The sequence below is a fragment of the Elephas maximus genome, chromosome 10 (genome assembly GCF_024166365.1).
Source record: "Elephas maximus indicus isolate mEleMax1 chromosome 10, mEleMax1 primary haplotype, whole genome shotgun sequence".
In the NCBI taxonomy this organism is placed as follows: Eukaryota; Metazoa; Chordata; class Mammalia; order Proboscidea; family Elephantidae; genus Elephas; species Elephas maximus.
Window position 1 is genome coordinate 7,405,750 of NC_064828.1, and position 21,752 is coordinate 7,427,501.

General features: G+C 39.8%; 1 protein-coding gene across 3 annotated transcripts in view; it reads right to left on the reverse strand.

Annotated features, from left to right (window-relative positions):
- Positions 1-21,752, reverse strand: part of SLC12A1 (solute carrier family 12 member 1) — a 109,475-nt gene that overhangs the window by 35,675 nt on the left and 52,048 nt on the right. For all 3 annotated transcript variants that reach the window (XM_049897759.1, XM_049897758.1, XM_049897760.1), the window contains exons 17-18: positions 12,755-12,895; positions 9,892-9,998 (exon numbers count right to left, since the gene is read on the reverse strand). In XM_049897759.1, coding sequence (XP_049753716.1) covers positions 9,892-9,998; positions 12,755-12,895 — 248 coding nt within the window. The remainder of the gene's footprint in view (positions 1-9,891; positions 9,999-12,754; positions 12,896-21,752) is intronic.

Consider the following 21,752-nt stretch of genomic DNA (forward strand, 5'->3'; position numbering starts at 1 on the left):
CAGATGATGGCTCCCCAAAGGCATCCACGTCCTGTTTACCAAAGCCCACGGATGTGCTGTGTTACAGGGCAACAGGGACTTTGCCCGTGCGATTAAATGACTCTGTGATTAAAGGCCTTGAGATATGGAGATTAGTTTGGATTATCTAGTGGGGCTCAATGTAATCACAATGGTCCTTAAATGTGAAATTGGGAGGCAAAAGATGAGGTCACAGTGATGCGAAGTGAGAAGGACTCAAGCCATCGCCGTTGGCTTTGAAGACTGAGGTGGGGGCCATGGACAAGGAGCGCAGGCAGCCTCTACCAAAGCCAAACCTGTGGCTGTGGAGTCGATGGACTCCAACTCCTGGTGACCTCACGAGCTGCAGAGTAGAACTGTGCTTCGTGGTGTTTTCAATGACCGTAACCTTACGGAAATAAGATTACTTCCTAAGAGTCCTTTTTTCTGTGGGTGGATTCGAACCACCAGCCTTTAGGTTAGTAATGGAGTACAAAATGTCTGCAACACCAAAGGATAGTGCTAGGAAGCCTCTAAAAAAAAAAAACCAAACCAGTCGCCATCAAGTTGATTCCAATCCAGAGGACCCTATAGGACAGAGTAGAACTAACTGCCCCATAGGGTTTTCAAGGTTGTATTTTTGTTCTCTATGGAAGCAGACTGCCACATCTTTCTTCCATGGAGTGCCCGATGGGTTTGAACTGCCAACCTTTTGGTTAGCAGCTGAGTGCTTACCACTGTGCCACCAGGGCTCCAGGCACCGCTAGAAGGTGGAAAAGATGAGGAAAGGAACTTTCCCCTAGACCCTTCAGAAGGAAGTGCAGCCTGGCCCATACCTTGATTCTACCCAACGAGAACCTTGTCAGACTTCTAACCTACCAAACTAAAAGACAATAAATTTGTATTGTTTTAAATAACTCAGTTTGAGGTAATTTGTTATGGCAGCCACAGAAAACTAATATGTATTCCAATTAAAATTAAACTGCACCTTCTTTAAGGGGTACTGAGTTTGTTTGAGGTGATGGAAATTTTTTGAAAATAGTGGCGAAGGTAGCACAACATGTTGAGTGTAAATAATATCACTGAATTGTACACTTAAAAATGGTTCAAATGGCAACTTTTTTCTATTATATATATTTTACTACAATTAAAAAATAGTAGAAGAAAAAATAAATAAAAAGTTAAACCATAGATAAAAATATTAAACAAACAAAAAAAACCAAACCCAGTGCCGTCGAGTCGATTCCGACTCATAGTGACCCTATAGGACAGAGTAGAACTGCCCCATAGAGTTTCCAAGGAGCGCCTGGCGGATTCGAACTGCCAACCCTTTGGTTAGCAGCCATAGCACTTAACCAATATGCCACCAGGGTTTCCATAAAAATATTACAGACCTTTAAAATCATTTAGTCAAAGAAAAATAATAAATACTACGCTACTGTAATAATATCCCACATTAACAATAATACTGTGTTTTACTTTCAGTCATAAAAGAACGAAAAAAACAGAAAGGGAAGTACAAGGTGTATGTATGTCCTGCTTCTCTATTAACCCTGTGTCTAAGATAGTAGTCATTTAACTTCACCAAGCCAGCTAAATTTTAGACTAGTACAACCTTACCAACAAAATTTATTTCCAAGAAAACCATCCTTTATTTTGTTATAAAAGCCAGAGGCCTCCTCAGTTCAGTGTGACTGTTTGATTATTTTGGTCCATTTGAATTTCTAGTATGTTTATGATGATGGCGAGGCTAGAAGACTCTCCAGGGTAATTTTGTATCAAACCATTCGTGATTTGATTGAAGATTTACACTTTTGTTTTCCTTATTTGCTTTTTTTTTTTCTCCCTCTACCTCTTTTGTTCCTAGCAGTGAGAGTGAAATGTTATTGAAGAATCCAGATAACAGAAGGCAGAGCTCATCTATTTCTAAGGGTGTCTGGTCAGCGACTGGCTGTGGCTCTAAGTGCACCCAAACGATGCTGGCCGAGCCTGGCAAGACTCTGACCCTGATCACCTGGTTTCGCCTTAACTTAGCACACCGAGAGCACCAGTGGGAGCCAGAGTGCCCACGCGGCATCCAGGCCTTACACGTTTGCAGAGCACTATTCCGAAGAATGCAGCTGATGCTCAGGCCCCCCGCGCTAGCAGTACTGTTAGGTAAATTCATGGTTGGTGGGTAATGTGTCTAATTTCAGAAGACGAAAACTGTTTTCTTATGGCTCCTTCAGTAGAGCTAACGTTAGAATTCTTCTGTTAATGATGCTCCATAAATCTCCCCAGATTAATGATAAATGTGACACTTATTTCAGCAGAGGGCGGAGGAAACAGACTGGCATAAGCAGCACTAAGCGTATGCTTGTTTTGAAGGGGCGGGGTTGCTTCCTGGGACAGACTCGTCGGTGCAGCTGGCCTGCCTAGGCATGCCCTGTGGTGTAGAGTCCAGGCAAAGCCAGGTCCAGACAGAGGGAACCTTCCATGTGCAGAAGTGGCTATTGGGTACAGTTAACATGCCCCCCTACTTTTTTTTTTTAAGGTTTTGTAGTGCTTTAAGGGAAAGTTTACAAATCAAGTCGCCCTCTCATCAAAAATTTATAAACACCTTTCTATATACTCCTAGTTGCTCTCCCCCTTGTGAGACAGCACACTCCTTCCCTCCACAATCTTTTTGTGTCCATTTGGCCTGCGTCTGATCCCCTCTAGCCTCTCATCTCCCCTTCAGACGGGAGGTGCCAACATAGTCTCATATGTCTACTTGATCCAAGGAGCTCATTCTTTCCCAGTATCATTTTCTATCCCATTCTCCAGTCCAATCCCTGTCTGAAGAGTTGGCTTTGGGGATGGTTCCTGTCTTGGGCTAACAGGCGGTCTGGGGACCATGACCTCCGGGGTCCTTCTAGTCTCAGTCAGACCAGTAAGTCTGGTCTTTTTATGAGAATTTGGGGTCTGCATCCCACTGCTCTTCTGCTCCCTCAGGGGTTCTCTGTTGTGTTCCCTGTCAGGGCAGTCATCGGGTGTAGCCGGGCACCATCTAGTTCTTCTGGTCTCAGGCTAATGTAGTCCCTGGTTTATGTGGCTCTTTCTGCGTCTTGGGCTGATAATTACCTTGTGTCTTTTGTGTTCTTCATTCTCCTTTGATCCAGGTGGGTTGAGACCAATTGATACATCTGAGATGGCTGCTTGCTAGCATTTAAGACCCCAGACGTCACTCTTCAAAGTAGGATGCAGAATGTTTTCTTAACAGATTTTATTATGCCAATTGACTTAGATGTCCCCTGAAACCATGGTCCCCAAACCCCTGCCCCTGCTATGCTGGCCTTCAAAGTGTTCAGTTTATTCAGGACGCTTCTTTGCTTTTGTTTTAGTCTAGGTGTGCTGACCTGTCCTATGTTGTATGTTGTCTTTCCCTTCACCTAAAATAGTTCTTATCTACTATCTAATTAGTGAAAACACTCTTCCTCCCTCCCTCCCTACCCCCCTCATAACCATCAAAGAATATTCTCTTCTCTGTTTAAACTATTTCTCGAGTTCTTTTAATAGTGGTCTTATATACAATATTTGTCCTTTTGCAACTGACTAATTTCACTCAGCATAATGCCTTCCAGATTCCTTCATGTTATGAAATGTTTCATGGATTCATCATTGTTCTTTATCAATGCTTAATATTCCATTGTGTGAATATACCATAATTTTTTTATCCATTCATCCGTTGACGGGCACCTTGGTTGCTTCCATCTTTTTGCTATTGTAAACAGTGTTTCAATGAACATGAGTGTGCATATATCTGTTCATGTAAAGGTTATTTCTCTAAGATATATTCCAAGGAGTGGGATTGCTGGATCGCATGGTAGTTCTATTTCTAGCTAGCTTTTTAAGGAAGTGCCAAATCAATTTCCAAAGTGGTTGCACGATTTTACATTCCCACCAGCAGTGTATAAGTGTTCCAATCTCTCCACAACCTCTGCAACATTTATTATTTTGTGTTTTTTGGATTAATGCCAGCCTTGTTGGAGTGAGATGGAATCTCATTGTAGTTTTGATCTGCATTTCTCTAATGCCTAACGATCATGAGCATTTCCTCATATATCTGTTAGCTACTTCTTTAGTGAAGTCTCTGTTCATATCCTTTGCCCACTTTTTAATTGGGTTATTTGTCTTTTTGTAGTTGAGTTTTTGCAATATCATGTAGATTTTAGAGATCAGGCGCTGATCGGAAATGTTATAGCTAAAAACTTTTTCCCAATCTGTAGGTAATCTTTTTACTCTTTTGGTGAAGTCTTTGGATGAGCATAGGTGTTTGATTTTTAGGAACTCCCAGTTAGCTGGTTTCTCTTCTGCACTGTTAGTAATGTTTTGTGTACTGTTTATGCCATGTATTAGGGCTTCTAATGTTGTCCCTATTTTTTCTTCCATGATCTTTATCGTTATAGATTTTATATTTAGGTCTTTGATCCATTTTGAATTAGTTTTTGTGCACCATGTCAGGTATGGGTCTTGTTTCGTTTTTTTTGCAGATGGATATCCAGTTATGCCAGCACCAGTTGTTAAAGAGACTCTCTTTTCCCCATTTAACTGACTTTGGGCCTTTGTCAAATATCAGCTGCTCGTATGTGGATGAATTTATGTCTGGATTCTCAATTCTGTTCCATTGGTCTATGTATCTGTTGTTGTACCAATACCAGGCTGTTTTAACTACTGTGGCGGTATGCATAATAGGTTCTAAAATCAGGTAAAGTGAGGCCTTCCACTTTGTTCTTTTTTAGCAATTTTTTTTTTTTACTTATCCAGGGCCTCTTTCCCTTGCGTATGAAGTTGGTGATTTGTTTCTCCATCTCTTTAAAAAATGTTGGTGGAATTTGGATCAGAATTGCATTGTATCTATAGATGGCTTTTGGTCGACTAGACAGTTTTACAATGTTAAGTCTTCCTATCCATGAGCAAGGTATGTATTTCCACTTAGGTAGGTCTCTTTTGGTTTCTTGCAGTAGTCTCTTCTAGGTTTTTTTTGTATAGGTCTTTTACATCTCTGGTAAGATTTATTCCTAAGTATTTTACCTTCTTGGGAGCTACTGTAAATGACAGTGATTTGGTGATTTCCTCTTCCATGTTCTTTTTGTTGGTGAAGAGGAATCCCACTGATTTTTGTATGTTTATCTTGTATCTTGAAAATCTGCTGAACTCTTCTAATAGTTTCAGTAGTTTTCTTGAGGATTCCTTATGGTTTTCTGTGTATAAGATCATGTTGTCTGCAAATAGAGATAATTTTACTTCTTCCTTGCCAATCTGGATGCCCTTCATTTCTTTATCTAGCCTAATTGCTCTGGCTAGGACCTCCAGCAGAGTGTTGAGTAAAAGTGGTGATAAAGGGCATCCTTGTCTGGTTCCTGATCTCAGGGGGAATGCTTTCAGGCTCTCTCCATTTAGGATGATGTTGGCTGTTGGCTTTGTATAAATGCCCTTTATTATGTTGACAAATTTTCTTTCTATTCCTACTTTTCTGAAAGTTTTTATCATGAATGGGTGTTGAACTTTGTCAAATGCCTTTTCTGCATCAATTTATAAAATCATGTGATTCTTGTCTTTTGTTTTATTTATATGATGGATTACATTACTTGTTTTCCTAATGTTGAGCCATCCCTGCATGCCTAGTATGAATCCCACTTGGTCATGGTGAATTATTTTCTTGATATGTTGTTGAATTGTATTGGCTAGAATTTTGTTGAGGATTTTTGCATCTAAGTGCATGAGAGATATAGGTCTGTAATTTTCTTTTTTGTGTGGAGTGTTTAACTAGTTTTGTTATCAGGGATATGCTGGCTTCATAGAATGAATTTGGGAGAATTCTGTCCTTTTCTATGTTCTGAAATACCGTTAGCAGTGGTGGTGTTAACTCTTCTCTGAAAGTTTGATAGAACTCTGCAGTGAAGCCGTCCAGGGCAGGCCTTTTTTTAGTTGGGAGTTTTTTGATTACCTTTTCAATCTCTTCTTTTGTTATGGGTCTATTTAGTTATTCTACCTCTGTTTGTGTTAGTTTAGGTAGGTAGTGTGTTTCTAGGAATTCATTTCGTCTATTTTTTTAATTTGTTAGAGTACAATTTTTCATAGTAATCTGATATGATTCGTTTAATTTCAGTTGGGTCTGTTGTAATATCACCTATCTCATTTCTTATTTGGGTTATTTGCTTCCTCTCCTGTTTTTCTTTTGTCTGTTTGGCCAGTGGTTTATCAATTTTGTTAATTTTTTCAAAGAACCAGCTTTTGATCTTGTTAACTCTTTCAATTGTTTTTCTGTTTGTTTTTTCATTTAGTTCTGCTGTAAATTTTACTATTTTTTTCTCGTATTTTATTTTGATGAGTTGGATAGTTAGTCTCCTTTGTGGTTACCTTAATATTTACCCCTATTTTTCTAAGTTTGAACCTAACTCTTATTTCTTTATATTGCCTTGTCTTCCTCTCCATATGAAAGATCTTTGACTACATTTCTTATTCCCTCTTTATTATTTTAATGTTGTCTTCTTTTACATAATGACATCACTATTTCCCTATTTTGAGTGTTTTTTAATCTTTATTCATTTTTGTGGTTTCCCTGTCTTGGTTAACATCTGATTGCTCTGTCCAGTGTTCTGGTCTTGGGTTGATACCTGATATTATTGATTTTTTAACCAAAGAACTCTCTTTCGTATTTCTTGTAGTTTTGGTTTGGTTTTTACAAATTCCCTAAACTTTTGTTTATCTGGAAGTGTCCTAATTTCACCTTCATGTTTAAGAGAAAGTTTTGCTGGATATATGATTCTTGGCTAGCAATTTTTTTCTTCAACGTTTTATGTAAGTCATCCCATTGCCTTCTTGCCTGCATGGTTTCTGACGAGTAGTCCAGGCTTATTCTTTTTAGCTCTCCTTTGTAGGTGACTTTTTGTTTATTCCTAACTGCTCTTAAAATTCTGTCTTCATCTTTGGTTTTGGCAAGTTTGATTATAATATGACTCGGTGACTTTCCCTTAATATCTATCTTATGTGGAGTTCAATGAGCATCTTGGATAGATATCTTCTCATCGAGATATCTTCTCATCGTTCATGATATCAGGGAAGTTTTCTGCCAACAAATCTTCAACAATTTTCTCTTTATTTTCTGTTATCCCTCCCTGTTCTGGTACTCCAATCACTCGTAGGTTATTTCTCTTGATAGAGTCCCACGTGACTCTTAAGGTGTCTTCATTTTTTTTTTTTTAATTCTTTTATCTGATTTTTCTTCAAATATATTAGTGCCAAGTGATTCATCTTCAAGTTCAGAAATTCTACCTTCCACTTGCTCAATTCTGCTCTTCTGACCTTCTATCGAGTTGTCTAATTCTGTAATTTTAGTGTTAATCTCCTAAATTTCTGATTGCTTTCTCTTTATGGATTTTTGCAGCTTATTCAATTTCTCCTTATGTTCTTGAATAACTTTTTAAATCTCTTCAACTGTTTTATCTGTGTATTCCTTGGCTTGTTCTCCATATTGCCTAATCTCCTTTCTGATGTCTTGAAGGGTTCTGTATATTAATCTTTTGTATTCTGCCTCTGGTATTTCCAGGAAGGCACTTTCATCCAGAAGATCCTTTGATTCTCTGTGTTGAGAGCTTGTTGAAGTGATCATGGTTTGATTCTTTATGTGGTTCGATACTGACTGTTGTCTCCGAGCCATCTATAAGTTATTTTATTAGTTTATTTTACGTTTGCTTACTGTATCCTAGTTTCTTGCTTTGTTTTGTTTTGATTTGCCCACATGGGTTGCTTGAGTGAGCTAGCTTGATTATTTTCACCTTCGGAGCTCTGATATCCTGTTACCAGATGGCTAGAGCTGTTATCAGTTATATAAGCTTTTGAGCTCATTCACTTTTCTTGTGTGAATTCAGCTCAGGTGTCCAGGTACCTGGTCATCAAGTGTGTGATACAGTCTCTGTTGTACAGTCTTAGAGGGGCACGGGTGTTTGGTGTAAGTATTGGTATCTGATTGCAGCAGGGGGTCACACTCTGAACAAGGCAGCGGGCTGAGAACCATCCCCTGAGGGTGTCTGAGGAAAGCGTATCCCTCTTCGCTAGAGCGTACAGGTGGGTGGGTTCTACAGATGGACCACGGGCACCCAATGCTTTTGGTTGTAAGGGCTGGGAGGTGCCAGTTATCCTTGGACCCCTGTCGCGGGTGGCTGGGTCCAGCCACCAGTCCTTAGGCCCCTGATATGGGCAGGTGAGGACCCTGTTCAACAGGCAAGGTGGTGTCAAACATCAAACACCCACCTCTCCACCACACGGCTTAAACAGTTGCAGTCTGCCAACAAGGGCCTATTCTCCTGAAATAGGCCCGCACAGGTCCATGCAGGGGAGAAATGTATTCAAAGTCCACAGACCATTTGTGCCTGGACAGGAGCTACTTCTGTCTTGAGCTTCCCTGGTTAGTGGAGCTGGCAAATTATCTTTTACCTCTGATGTGAATTTATTCCTTGTCCAAGTCCGGGAGCATTGCTCAGGGTGCTCAACAGGACCTATCTCTGGCCCAGGGAAATCAAGAGCCACTGAAGCCAGTTTGGGGGCTGGGGGCGCGGTAAAATACACGTAAGTACTTAGCTTTTGCCAAGAGCACCTTTGTCTGGTTTCAGAGGTGTGAGTAGGCCGTGCAGCTGGCTACTTCTCCCTGAGGAAACTGCAACCGAACACCACTATTGGCCTGCCACACCTGCTCCCAGGAACGATGTCTGGGGGATCCCAGAGATTCAGGTCCGGCACTCCTCTCCACTTCTTAACTGCCTCTCTCTCCCCTAATGCTCAGTCCATTTTCTAACTTTGTCTTTGATGCTCAGGGCTCCTAGGTTGTCATAAATACAATCGTTTCACTTGATTATTCGGGTTTTTGTTGTAAGAGAGATTGCCAGAAGCATCTGGCTATTCTGCCATCTTGGCCCCGCCTCAACATGGCCCCTCTTGAGAGGAGTTTGGTTAGTTATTTTCAAGTGTGGAAGAAAGACTGGATCACCTGTAGGGATCCCTGAGGAAGTCCTGCTTCTCTCTGTATGTGTAGAGTTTATATTCTCTGATTCAAAAGAAGGAACTGGGCCTGTGATACTTTGGGTATATACATGCTTTGGGGGCAGCATAGCACTAAGTTGGAGTATGAGCTTTGAATTCTGATGACCCTAGATTGGAATCCCAGCCCTACCTCTTACTAACTCTGTGATTTTTCAGCAAACTACTTAAATTTTATTGTCTGCTTTTCTTCTTGTTAAATGGGAACAAAAACAATACTTACCTCAAAGCCCTCCTGTGAGAATTTAGCGGAACAGTTCCTGCTAAGTATATGAGCCCCGTGCCTGCTAGCCCTTTAAGGACTATTGGTATTGCCTCTTCTCCAAGACTTTTCAAATATTTAGGTAGTAGACGTCACATACCATTTTAAAACTAACATTGTGTTCATAAACCATTCTGCCACACAGCAGAGGCACCTGGCGTGTGTGGTTCCCCTATCAGAAGAGGGAGCTCTGAGACTCTGGGATAGTGACACTTCATCCAAGGTCCAGAAGAAGACAATGCCTTAGGTGGCTTCACCAGTCTACCCAAGACTCCAGGTATTATTTTTTAAAAGTCTTCTCTTGTCTAACTGTCCTTGCTTTTAATCTTATAAATAGGCTTCACTGTTTTTTCTACTTTTTCCTTTGATCTTGATATTCCCCCCACCGTGTCTCTCTAACACTCTGATTCCAGCAAGTCCATCACTGGCAGTGTTCTACTCACTGTGGTAAAGAATTCAGAGTAACAGAGGCACGTGGCCTTCTCAGGCAATTTAACCTGGCAAAACATGTCAGTTATGTGCTGCCCTGGTTAGTGGTTTTTAAACAAGAATCCATCTTGAAAGCCACCACTTACTGTATGATTCCCACGTAGTTCTCAATCTCTGTCAGGGGAGCTTCCCTCCAGTTTTTTTTATATCCAATCACCAGAGTGTTTGGTTTCATTCTTCCCAAGCCTGAGGCCTAAACAGAGGACATAAAAACATGGGCAATCCTTACCATACCCTGAAAACATCACTACAAATGAAAAATAATGTCCAAAAGAGGCCTGAAGTAATGTTCTGAAGATTCTGGAGATTAGATTACACTTTAGTGCATGTCCTTCATGCCTGTACCCAAGCATAAAATAGGAAGATTAGTTCTAAATCATCTCAGCCATAGATGGATTTTAGATGACAGAAACGTAGCTTTTCTAAATTAGCAGTCATTTGCATTTCTTCTGACACACTCATTAAAATGGTTCAATAATTTAAAATCAAGTGAGGGCTGGCTTAGCTGTTGGTATGTGTGTTGTCACTTACTGGTTCAAAGCTCATTTTCACCTGTTATATCATAATGTCATTAGCAATAAAATCCATGTTTGGAAAAAGCTTATATATGAGGATCACCGAAATCTCTATGTGTATTACGCATTGGAGACTAACTGGGTTATGGTTCCAGAACTTAATCCTCTGGCATGACAGTATCATTAACAGCCACCTTCCGTATCAGAAGTTTTGTTCTCTCCATTAGATGACAGGATATGGCTTCCATGAAATTAAATTTGGCAATGTTATCGAGCACCTATTAACTGCATGATACAATGTTAGGTGCTCTGGGAGAGAAGTGAGATGTGTACCTAGGCCTTAAGGAATTTAGAGTAAGGTTGGGAAGATAAGATACACCCAAGTAACTATAATACAAGTACGAATGCAGTATGAACCCATATGGAAGTACAAAGGGGGAAACTTGAATTCTAGCTGAGCACTTATGGACCACTACCAGGGAGGTGTGGCATTTGTGCTCGGTCTTGGAGATGGTTAGATTTTGACATGCAAAAATATGGGGAAGAGTGGGAGCAAAGGAAAGTTGTTCTGGGTGATGGGAACAGGGAAACAAATGAACAGACCTGGACATTTTAGAAAGGACAGTAGTATGTGGAAGGAGATAGGACTGACAGATGGTCCTGGAAATAAAAAATATCCAGGCAGCAGAACAGCTCCTTAGAGCCAGCATTTGGCCCTCATCAGAGGCATGGTAGCCTGGGTGTAGTCTTTCCTGGGATTACAGTTTGGGGGTGTGGCTATTCCTACGGTAACTTCTCAGATGCAAAGAAGGCTTCATCCAAAATTGTATAATTGGCAGTGCTTCCCTTCAGTAGCATTCTGTTCTATCTTTTTGTCACAACCTTTCTGTACTCATCACTTTTATTTGAAGAAATTCATGTGGACAAGCTTTACATATGGTCAGGTTTTTCATCATGTCTTCTTGATTAATGCAAGAATTCTTTCCATACCTATGTCTTTTCTCACCCTGCTCCTATGCTATATCTGTCTTCTGATGCCTAGCTGAAAATTTAATTATTTTACAAATCTTCTGTGACAATTTACATTAAATGTGTAACTTTTCCAATATTTGAGCTACTGAAAAGAAATATAACTCACTAAAAAAAAAAAAATCAGTTGCTGTCACGTTGGTGCCAACTCATGGCAACCTCGTGTGTGCAGAATAGAACTGTTTCAGAGAATTTTCCAGGCTGCGACCTTGCAGAAACAGAGGACCAGGGCTTTCTTTCAAGGCAGCTCTGGGTGGGTTCAAAGTACCAGCCTTTGGGTTAGTAGTCAAGTGCTTAGCTGTGTGTGCCTCCCAGAGGCTTGCTACCTTCCCAACATATTTAAACAAAGAGCTACTCAAAAGAAACATAACTCACCACTAAGAGAAACTCAGCATCTTGCCAGATACCTATTTCTATGTGCAGCAAATTAATAACAGATGAAAAGAGTCTCATTGGGGTAGTAGGTCTTTCAGAAATGGCTTCTGTGCATGTGCAGCTACTTTGCAGTGTTCTTCAGGGACATTAGACACAAGAAGGCATCAAATACTCTTAATCTCCAAAATATTATCGCTATTTTTCTTTCCTGCTTGCATAAGTATCAGAGTTACCTGGATGCAATACTGAATTCTGACAGTCCTGAATACGGCAACTCTGAAAGCCAAGCTCATTGCACCACTTGGTATACTTAGAATTGGGTTTTTTTTAAAACCATATCAAAGCCAAAATGATTAGAAAGCCAAGGCCTAGAATTTTCGAGGGTCTCTTGGATTGTTTTAGGGAATCTCTGGCACTCTAAATTGTGAAGATCAGAACTAGGGACAGGTTTTACGTGCTTAACTAGAGAAGGGATGAGGAAGGGAAGAAGAAAGGAAAGCAAAAGGGGGAAAAGCGGGAAAACTGTGGGCTTTTATTCACCAGTCTGGAAATGATTTGGGAGGATAAGGAGATTTTACTCCCAGATCATCCTGCATTTGGTTAGTTGAGTTTAGTAGCTGCCCTCACACCATTTGCAATAGAAAAAAGGAAAAGAATGCCTGACTTGAACGTTGCTATCTATGTGCACTATGAGATGCAAAAACAATTTGAAGTTTTAATGGGACCCTGAACGTTGTCAACCATCAGAACAAATTTGCATTTCAATAAATATGGGTACAGAATGTATGCTGCTTGGCAAAGGCAACCTCACTTTCCATTTGCAGTGTAGCATTTGTAGTTCCTCTTAGTGGAACCTCTCTGCTTCTGCCTGGGCTTTGCCTGCCCCAGGAAACTGAAATGAATTCCTTAACCATCTGTCCTGGTCTCTGCTGTAGGCTGCCTGACTGGGTCCTTCACATCCAGAGTTTCATCAGCATGCAGTGCTAATCGTCTTTTGCCTTTGTGCTCATTCGCCCAGTGTCAGCCTTACCTGAAGAAGACTCCGGACACCATCTCGGAAACAGTCTGCCGCCACTGCAGCATAAAAGGCCTTGAGTTTGTTCTTTATGAGCCAGGCCTGCTTTTTCACCATGCCACTGTTCATCTCCTTAACGCACAGCTTGCGCGGCCCCTGTACGGCACCATGAAGTACTGGTTAGAAGCCCTGCAGTCATACATCACCCCGCTGTTGTTTTCTAAGGACAAAAATAGCCGGCAGCGCCCCAGTGAGCTAAGAAATAAGAAAGAGGGACAAGCACCTCACTGAACAGGCTTCACGCAGATCAGCCTTTTGGAGAGGATCTAGACTGCTCACATTATTCACTTTCCACCCCAAATGTCTGGAGTTATTAACAGCTACCTAATTAACTGCCTCATTCTGAATGCAAAGAAACACTGAGGGCATCATGGCACCTGAGGAAATACTGAAAATGTGACTGGAGAGGCTCAGGATGAATCACAATCAACCGTTGACTCAATGGCGGAGCCACTTTTAGGCACACCGAGGTAATCTCAGCTAGAACCCAATTTCAAGAAATGGGCAGAGCTTTCTGGAGCCATACACGGTGAGCTGCAAATCTTGCCATGAACTACATCCTGACAATTCTATTAGGCTGATTCATGGCTTTTTTGTGTGGCAAGACTACATTTGCACCACTTTTCCGTGTAATGTTGACACATTTGCAATAAAATGAATTAGCATTTCCCTCTCACTCACTGTATTTGGTGCCATCAGAAGAACAGAGGAGAGTGAGAGAGAAGGGGGCAGGGTTGTGGTTATAGATGAGGCATTTCATAATTTCAAGATCTGAGTTCTGGATATTTATTTTTATCTAAAAATTCTATTCTTGTTTCTCATTCCTTAAAGGTCCAAGCTAGCACTTTTCTTCTCATGTTTCAACTCAATCCACAAAGTTTTTATTTACTTATTTATTTTTTAATGATTTGCTATGTGTCTGACAGGGTATGTAGCTGCTCTTCTCCTGGGAAATTCATTTAATTCACAGAGAGATTCGGTATTTCATTAAGATGCCTAAGATTTCATCTGAGTCATCTGGGATCTTGATAAAATGCAAATTCTGAGTCAGTAGTCCTGGTGCAGGGTTGGCATTTCTAGCATGCTTCCAGGTGACATGGATGCTTCTGGTCCTTGGATCACACTTGGATTCACAGCCTTAGATGGTTTTGAATTGGAGAGAAGGGGCTTTGGGCTGTATGAAAAAGAGCCCATGCTATGTGGCCAGAGAGAACTGGCTTCCAAACTAAGCTTGGCTACTTCTTGGGTAATTATCTCTCAGCTTTGATAGCTTATTCTGAAAATAGGGATAAAATTTCCCACAAGATTGTTCCAAGTAGTAATGGATAAAGTGCCTAGTACAATGTCTAGAATATAGTAGGTGGTCACCCAAAGTTGATTTTTATTCTCTTAAAGGAGTGCTCAGAGTCTTGCTGAAACCAGAGAGCTAATTCTACCACTTGTTCTCTGATGGAGCTGAAAGAGCACTACACTGGGAACCAGAATGTTGAACCTAGACCTCGCTCCCACACTGACTAGCTAGTACTCTGGGTATGCCACCTGTCCTCTTTGGATGCAGGTTCTACATCTATAAAAATAAGGAAATGGTCATAACATGGAGAAATCTGGAAGACATTATGCTGAGTGAAATTAGTCAATTGCAAGAGGACAAATATTGTATAAAAGACCACTATTATAAGAACTGGAGAAATAGTTTAAACTTAGAAGAAAATATTCTTCGATGGTTACAAGAGGGGTGAGCGAGGGAGGGAGATGGGTATTCACTAATTAGATAGTAGGTAAGTTTTATTTTAGGTGAAAGGAAAGACAATACGCAATACAGGAGAGGTCAACACAACTGAACTAAACCAAAAGCAAAGAAGTTTCTGGAATAAACTGAACACTTTGAAGCCCAGTGTAGCAGAGGAAGGGGTTTGAGGACCATGGTTTCAGGGGACATCTAAGTCAATTGGCATAGTAAAATCTATGAAGAAAACATTCTGCATCCCACTTTGGAGAGTGGTGTCTGGGGTCTTAGCCACTAGCAAGTGGCCATCTAAGATGCATCAATTGGTCTCAACCTACCTGGAGCAAGGAATAATGAAGAACACCAAAGACACAAGGTAATTATGAGCCCAAGAGACAGAAAGGACGACATAAACCAGAGACTACAGCTTGAGATCAGAAGAACTAGACGGTGCCCAGCCACAACCGATGACTGCCCTGACAGGGAACACAACAGAGATCCTCTGAGGGAGGAAGAGAGCAGTGGGATGCAGACCCCAAATTCTCATAAAAAGACCAGACTTAATGGTCAGAGTGGGACTAGAAGGACCTGGGTGGCCATGGTCTCCAGACCTTCTGTTAGCCCAAGACAGGAACCATTCCGGAAGCCAACTCTTCAGACAGGTATTGGACTGGAATATGGGATGGAAAGTGATACTGGTGAAGAACTAGCTTCTTGGATCAAGTAGACACGTGAGACTATGTTGGCATCTCCTGTCTGAAGGGAAGATGAGAGGGCAGAGGGGAACAGAAGCTACCTTCATGGACACGAGGAGAGAGAGTAGAAGGAAGAACTGTGGTATCTCATTAGAGGGAGAGCAATTAGGATTGTATAGCAAGGTGTCTATAAATTTTTGTATGAGAGACTGACCTGATTTGTAAACTTTCCCTTAAAGCACAATAAAAATTAATTAAAAAAAAAAAAAAAGGAAATTCTATGTGGCAGTTCTACTCTGTCCTACAGGGTAGCTATGAGTTGGAATCGACTTCACGTCAAGGGGTTGGCTTTTGTTTAAACCAGAGGCTGGAAATAGGGAATGAGTATAAATGGGCATGATGTGTCTGTTTTGAAGTGATGAAAATGTTTAAAACTAAAAATAAATAAGGAAATGGTCTAAATCAGCACTGCCTGGAATGGCAGTCCTTGGGCACATGTGGCTATGGAGGACTTGAAACATGGCTGGGCCAAATTTCAGAGCCTTAGTATGGAAAAAAAAAAAAGTGAACTATCTCATTAGTATGTTATACTCATTACATATTGAAATGACAATATTTTGGATGTACTGGGTTAAATAAAGTATATTATTAAAATTGTTGTTGTTGTTAGGTGCCATTGAGTTGGTTCCAACTCATAGCGACCCTATGCACAACAGAATGAAACACTGCCTGGTCCTGAGCCATCCTCACAATTGTTGTTATGCTTGAGCTCATTGTTGCAGCCACTGTGTCAGTCTACCTCGTTGAGGGTGTTCCTCTTTTCCGCTGACCCTGTACTCTGCCAAGCATGATGTCCTTCTCCAGGGACTGATCCTTCCTGACAACATGTCCAAAGTATGTAAGACGCAGTCTCACCATCCTTGCTTCTAAGGAGCATTCTGGTTGTACTTCATCCAAGACAGATTTGTTTGTTCTTTTTGCAGTCCACGGTATATTCAATATTCTTTGCCAGCACCACAATTCAAAGTCATCAATTCTTCTTTGGTCTTCCTTATTCACCGTCCAGCTTTCACATGCATATGATGTGATTGAAAATACCATGGCTTGGGTCAGGCGCACCTTATTATTATTATTAAAATTTATTTATTATTTATTTATTTGTTATTATTAAAATTAATTTTACCTGTTTCTTTTTATTTTTAACAGTGTGGCTACTAGAAGATTTACAATTACATACATGGCACACATTATGTTTCTGTTATACAGTGCCGGTCTAGATGATCTCTGGCGTCCTATCTATTTTAATATTTTATTTAAATTGGATTTGACTTTTTATATACTTATTTTTTTCCTGTTTATTTCAAAATAGTTTGAATGCCTTACATTAAAGTTACAGAACCTTCAATGAAGGTGAGTGAAGTAGGGATGTAGAGAGGGTAGCTATTAAACCCAAGGGCTAGTCTACAGAAAGTATGCCATTCTGTGTCAAATTTAGCTCAGGTTTCCAGACAGAATGCATACTAAACCACTAGTCCTTCCTTTGGCCTTTCTTGCCTCCCTCCCTCAGCTGAAAAAGAATGTAGGAATATTTTACTGAGGGAAGCTCAATGGTGACAACAGCCAGGAGGTAGAAGAATAGCCAGGAGTCAGGGATGATGCTGGACCATCAGTATACTGAGTTGCACTACAATGACTGCGAACCCCCGGGGAAGCTGGCATGTATTTAAATAAATACAGTCTAATGTATGTCGATTAGTATTATAAAAATCCAGATTCAACATTCACTGTGACAGAGAGATTTACTTTAATGCTTAAATTTGCCATATTGAGAAGTCATAAAAATATTTTGCAGAATCTCTCTTTGCTAAAAGTGATTATGATATCCTCGTAGCACACATATTAACATGAGGCAAGGCTGCAATACAAATGTATTAAGGAAGAAGCAAGCTAACAAAGAGGGAAGACACACTGGAATATAATTATTCAACATCTAAATATGTCATAGTTGCAAAAGTGGGTTTTACCACCCAATTAAAATATTATAGCAGTTAGTTTCACTTAAGATCCAAAATATGAGTACATAAATTAATTCAGGATTTGAATAGACAATGAAGCTTTAAAAATCTTGTATATATTATAACTTTGACATTGATTGAGAAAGGGGCAAAGAATTTATAATTCTTTTGTCTGGAGTAGAAGCTGAATGAGAGGCACCTTCACATAAATGAATATTATGACCAAGAAAGTTGACAAAGGAGATCCAACACCTTTAGAATCAACTAGAGGAACTTGGGCCAAGCACAGTGTTCCTTCCAACTCTGAGAGTCTTATTTCTCTGTCTATGCTGTCATTTGCCACTCTGGTTGGAACTGAGGGAAAGAGAATTTTTTCCTTTCTGACTTGGTCCATATCTCATCTCACCATGCTTCCTAGCACCCATTTCATTTCATTTCATTTCATTTGTTCTGTGTTTGGCCATAACACTATTTTATTAGTGTCATGACAGAGGCTCACTGACAAGAGGAGAATAGATGCATCTAAAAAGAAGGCATTTTCTTCTGGGTGGATACAGAAGTTGCATTAAGAAGTCGTTGAAGACAGAAGAAAAATGAGAATTTTACTTTTTCCAGAGTTATATGTGCTTGACTAGTCTGCCATTATGGCAATAGAGTTAGGAGTTTATTGTCTTCTCTGAGTTTTCTTGAGAACTTCGTTGAATTTAAAGAAAGATTTAGGTTTTATTAAGATATTTTATAAATTTCATATTTTTCCAGAAAAAAGAGAAAGGAAAACAGTAAGGATAAAATTTTGTTAAAAGGAGATCTGTATGAGGAAGGTGGTCAAAAGTGATTTTTTCCTTCTTTACAATGAAAGGAGAGGCCAATGAAGGATTAAAGAAAAACTGAAGAGTAGGTAATACAGTACTAAAAATAGATCTGCATCTTGGTACATATATGTGAAATGACTTGAAAGATACCCATACAACTCAGGACAACTGCCTCTGGGGAGGAAAAGCGCCTTGGCGCTGGGGTGGGCTTGGGTCTGTAATGCTTCATTTCATTAAAAATAAGTGGAAATGGTTAAAATGGCAAATTTTTGGTTATATATATTTTACCACAATAAATTTTTTAAAAAATCAGCAGAAATATCTATGACAATAATGTTAATAGTTGTTAATTAGAAGGGGTAGAATATGGGTGTCATATAATGCTGAACCATGTGAAATTGCTAGTATTCAACAGTTTTGACCTACAAAAATGTAAATTTCATATGATTTGACCTAACGTGTCTCTTAATTTTTCAAGATAAAAACATAGAAGCAATCTAAAAATAATGTTTAGATTTCAGCCACCAGCACAGCACATTGTACTTCAAAAAGATGCCATTTTGGACTTGGAAGTCTTTTATGGTTTTAAGACAAGGAAAATTTAGAAAAGGGGTAAGTGGTATAGTTTTTTACAATAATGGATTTACCTGTTTTGCACCCTAAGTTCCAGACCAATTGGATCAGCTTGCCATCTTGAAATGTGCATCTGTTTTTAATTTGTTTTAATAAATAAATATATAATCTACCCTTCGATGGAAAATTGAGAAGTATGTGAGTGAGTAACCGCTGAAGTATGATGCCCTCTCACATGGAAAAGACAAGTGTGAGCTGCCACCAGGAGATTTTTAGAACTGAATGCGTGTACTCAGAGAATGAAATCGAAACTAAGTTATCTGCAATGATTTGTTTTATGATCTATCTACTTTGAATGACATAAGTGAGGAAACTGATTGACAAAGAAAAGTAGTGGCTTATTTATGTCATGGCATACAGGGTAGAATTGGTGAAGATTACAGCTTACAACCCTTCACTTAATATGGGTCTATTTTTATTCCTATTTTATAACTGAGCAAATTGAGGCATAGCGAGACTAAATTATGTCCTAAGGGACTCACCTACCACGTGTCTGTGAGTTTGTCGTACTGTGATGGCTTGGATATTGCTGCGATGCTAGAACCTATGCCACTGGTATTTCAAATACCGGCAGGGTCACCCATGGAAAACTAGTTTCAGAGGAGCTTCCAGACTAAGAGAGACCAGGAAGAAGGACCTGGCAGTCTACTTCTGAAGAAAATCGGGCAGTGAAAACCTTATAAATAGCAGCAGAACACTGTCTGATATAGTGCTGGAAGATGAGCCCCTCAGGGTGGAAGGCACTCAAGATAGAACTGGGAAAGAGCTGCCTCCTCAAAGTAGAGTTGACCTTAATGACATGTAGGGAGGAAAGTTTTCAGGACCTTCATTTGCTGATGTGGTGTGACTCAAAATGAGAAGAAACAGCTGCACACATCCATTAATAATTGGAACGTGGAATGCACAAACTATGAATCTAGGAAAATTGGAAGTCATCAAAAATGAAGTGGAACACATAAAGATTGATATCCCGGCATTAGTGAGCTGAAATGGACTGGTACTGGCCATTTTGAATCAGACAATGATATGGTCTACTATGCCAGGAACGACAAATTAAAGAGGAATGGTGTTACATTCATCATCAAAAAGAACATTTCAAGATCTACCCTGAAGTATAATGCTGTCAGTGACAGAATAACATACATAGGCCTACAAGAAAGACCAAATTTACGCGCCAACTGATAATGCCAAAGGTGAGAAAATTAAACATTTTTACCAACTTCTGTAGTCTGAAATTGATCAAACATGCAATCAACATGCATTGATAATTACTGATGATTGGAATGCAAAAGCTGATAACAAAGAAGGATCAGTAGTTTAAAAATAAGGCCTTGGTGATAGAAAGGACTCTGGAGATCACATGAAAGAATTTTGCAAGACCAATGACTTATTCACTGTAAATATCTTTTTTCAACAACGTAAATGGCAACTATACGCATGGACCTCACCTGCTGGAAAACATAGGAATCAAATCGACTACATCTGTAGAAAGAGACTATGTAGAAGCTCAATATCATCAGTCAGAACAAGGCCAGAGGCCAACTGCAGAACAGACTATCAATTGTTCATATGCAAGCTCAAGTTGAAGCTGAAGAAAATTAAAACAAGTCCACAAGAGCCAAAGTATGACCTTGAGTATATCCCACCTGAATTTAGAGACCATCTCAAGAACAGATTTGACACATTGAACACTAATGACCGAAGACCAGATAAGTTGTGGGGTGACATGAAGGATACCATAAATGAAGAAAGCAAAAGCTCATTAAAAAGACAGGAAGGAAAGAAAAGACCAAAATAGATGTCAGAAGAGACTCTGAAACTTGCTCTTGAATGTAGAGTAGCTAAAGCAAATGGAAGAAATGATGAAGTAAAAGAGCTGAACAGACGATTTCAAAGGGCAGCTCAAGAAGACAAAGTATTAAAATGAAATGTGCAAAGATATGGAGTTAGAAACAAAAGGGAAGAACACACTTGGCATTTCTCAAGCTGAAAGTACTGAAGAAAAAATTCAAGCCTGGAGTTCCAATTTCGAAGAATTCTATGGGTAAAATACTAAATGTTGCAGGAAGCATTAAAAGCAGATAGAAGGAATACACAGAGTCACTATACCAAAAGTACTGTGGACTTTCAACCATTTCAGGAGGTAGCATATGCCCAAGAACCCAGCTGCACTGAAGGCATTAGTGTGAAAGAAGGCTCCAGGAATTGGTGGAATACCAACTGAGATGTTTCAATGCTGGGGGTACTCGCTTAACTAAGGCAAGGAATTTGGAAGACAGCCGCCTGGCCAACTGACTGGAAGAGATCCACATTTGTGTTCACTACAAAGAAAAGTGACCCAACAGAATGTGGAAATTATCAAACAATATCATTAATATTACATGCAAATAAAATTTTGCTGAAGATAATTCAAAAGCAGTTATAGCAGTATTTTGACAGGGAACTACCAGAAATTCAAGCTGGATTCAGAAGAAGACATGGAACAAAGGATATCATTGCTGATGTCAGATGGATCTTGGCTGAAAGCAGAGAAACCATGATGATGTTTACCTGTGTTTTATTGACTATGCAAAAGTATTCGACTGTGTGGATCATAACAAATTATGGATAACATTACAAACAATGGAAATTCCAGAACACTTAATTTTGCTCATGTGGCATCTGTACATAGACCAAGAGGCAGTTGTTTGAATAGAAAAAGGGGACACTGTGTGGTTTAAAATCAGGAATGGTGTGTGTTAGGGTTGTATCCTTTCACTATACTTATAAATCTGTATGCTGAGCAAATAATCTGCGAAGCTGGACTATATGAAGCACTTGCTAGCAGGATTGGAGGAAGACTCTTTAATACCCTGTGATATGCAGATGACACTACCTTGCTTGCTGAAAGCAAAGAAGACTTGAAGCACTTACTGATGAATATCAAAGACCACAGCCTTCGGTATGGATCACAGCTCAACATAAAGAAAACAAAAATCCTCACAACTGGACCAATAAGCAGCATCATGATAAATGGAGAAAAGACTGAAGGTGTCAAGAATTTCATTTTACTTGGATCTACAATCAATGACC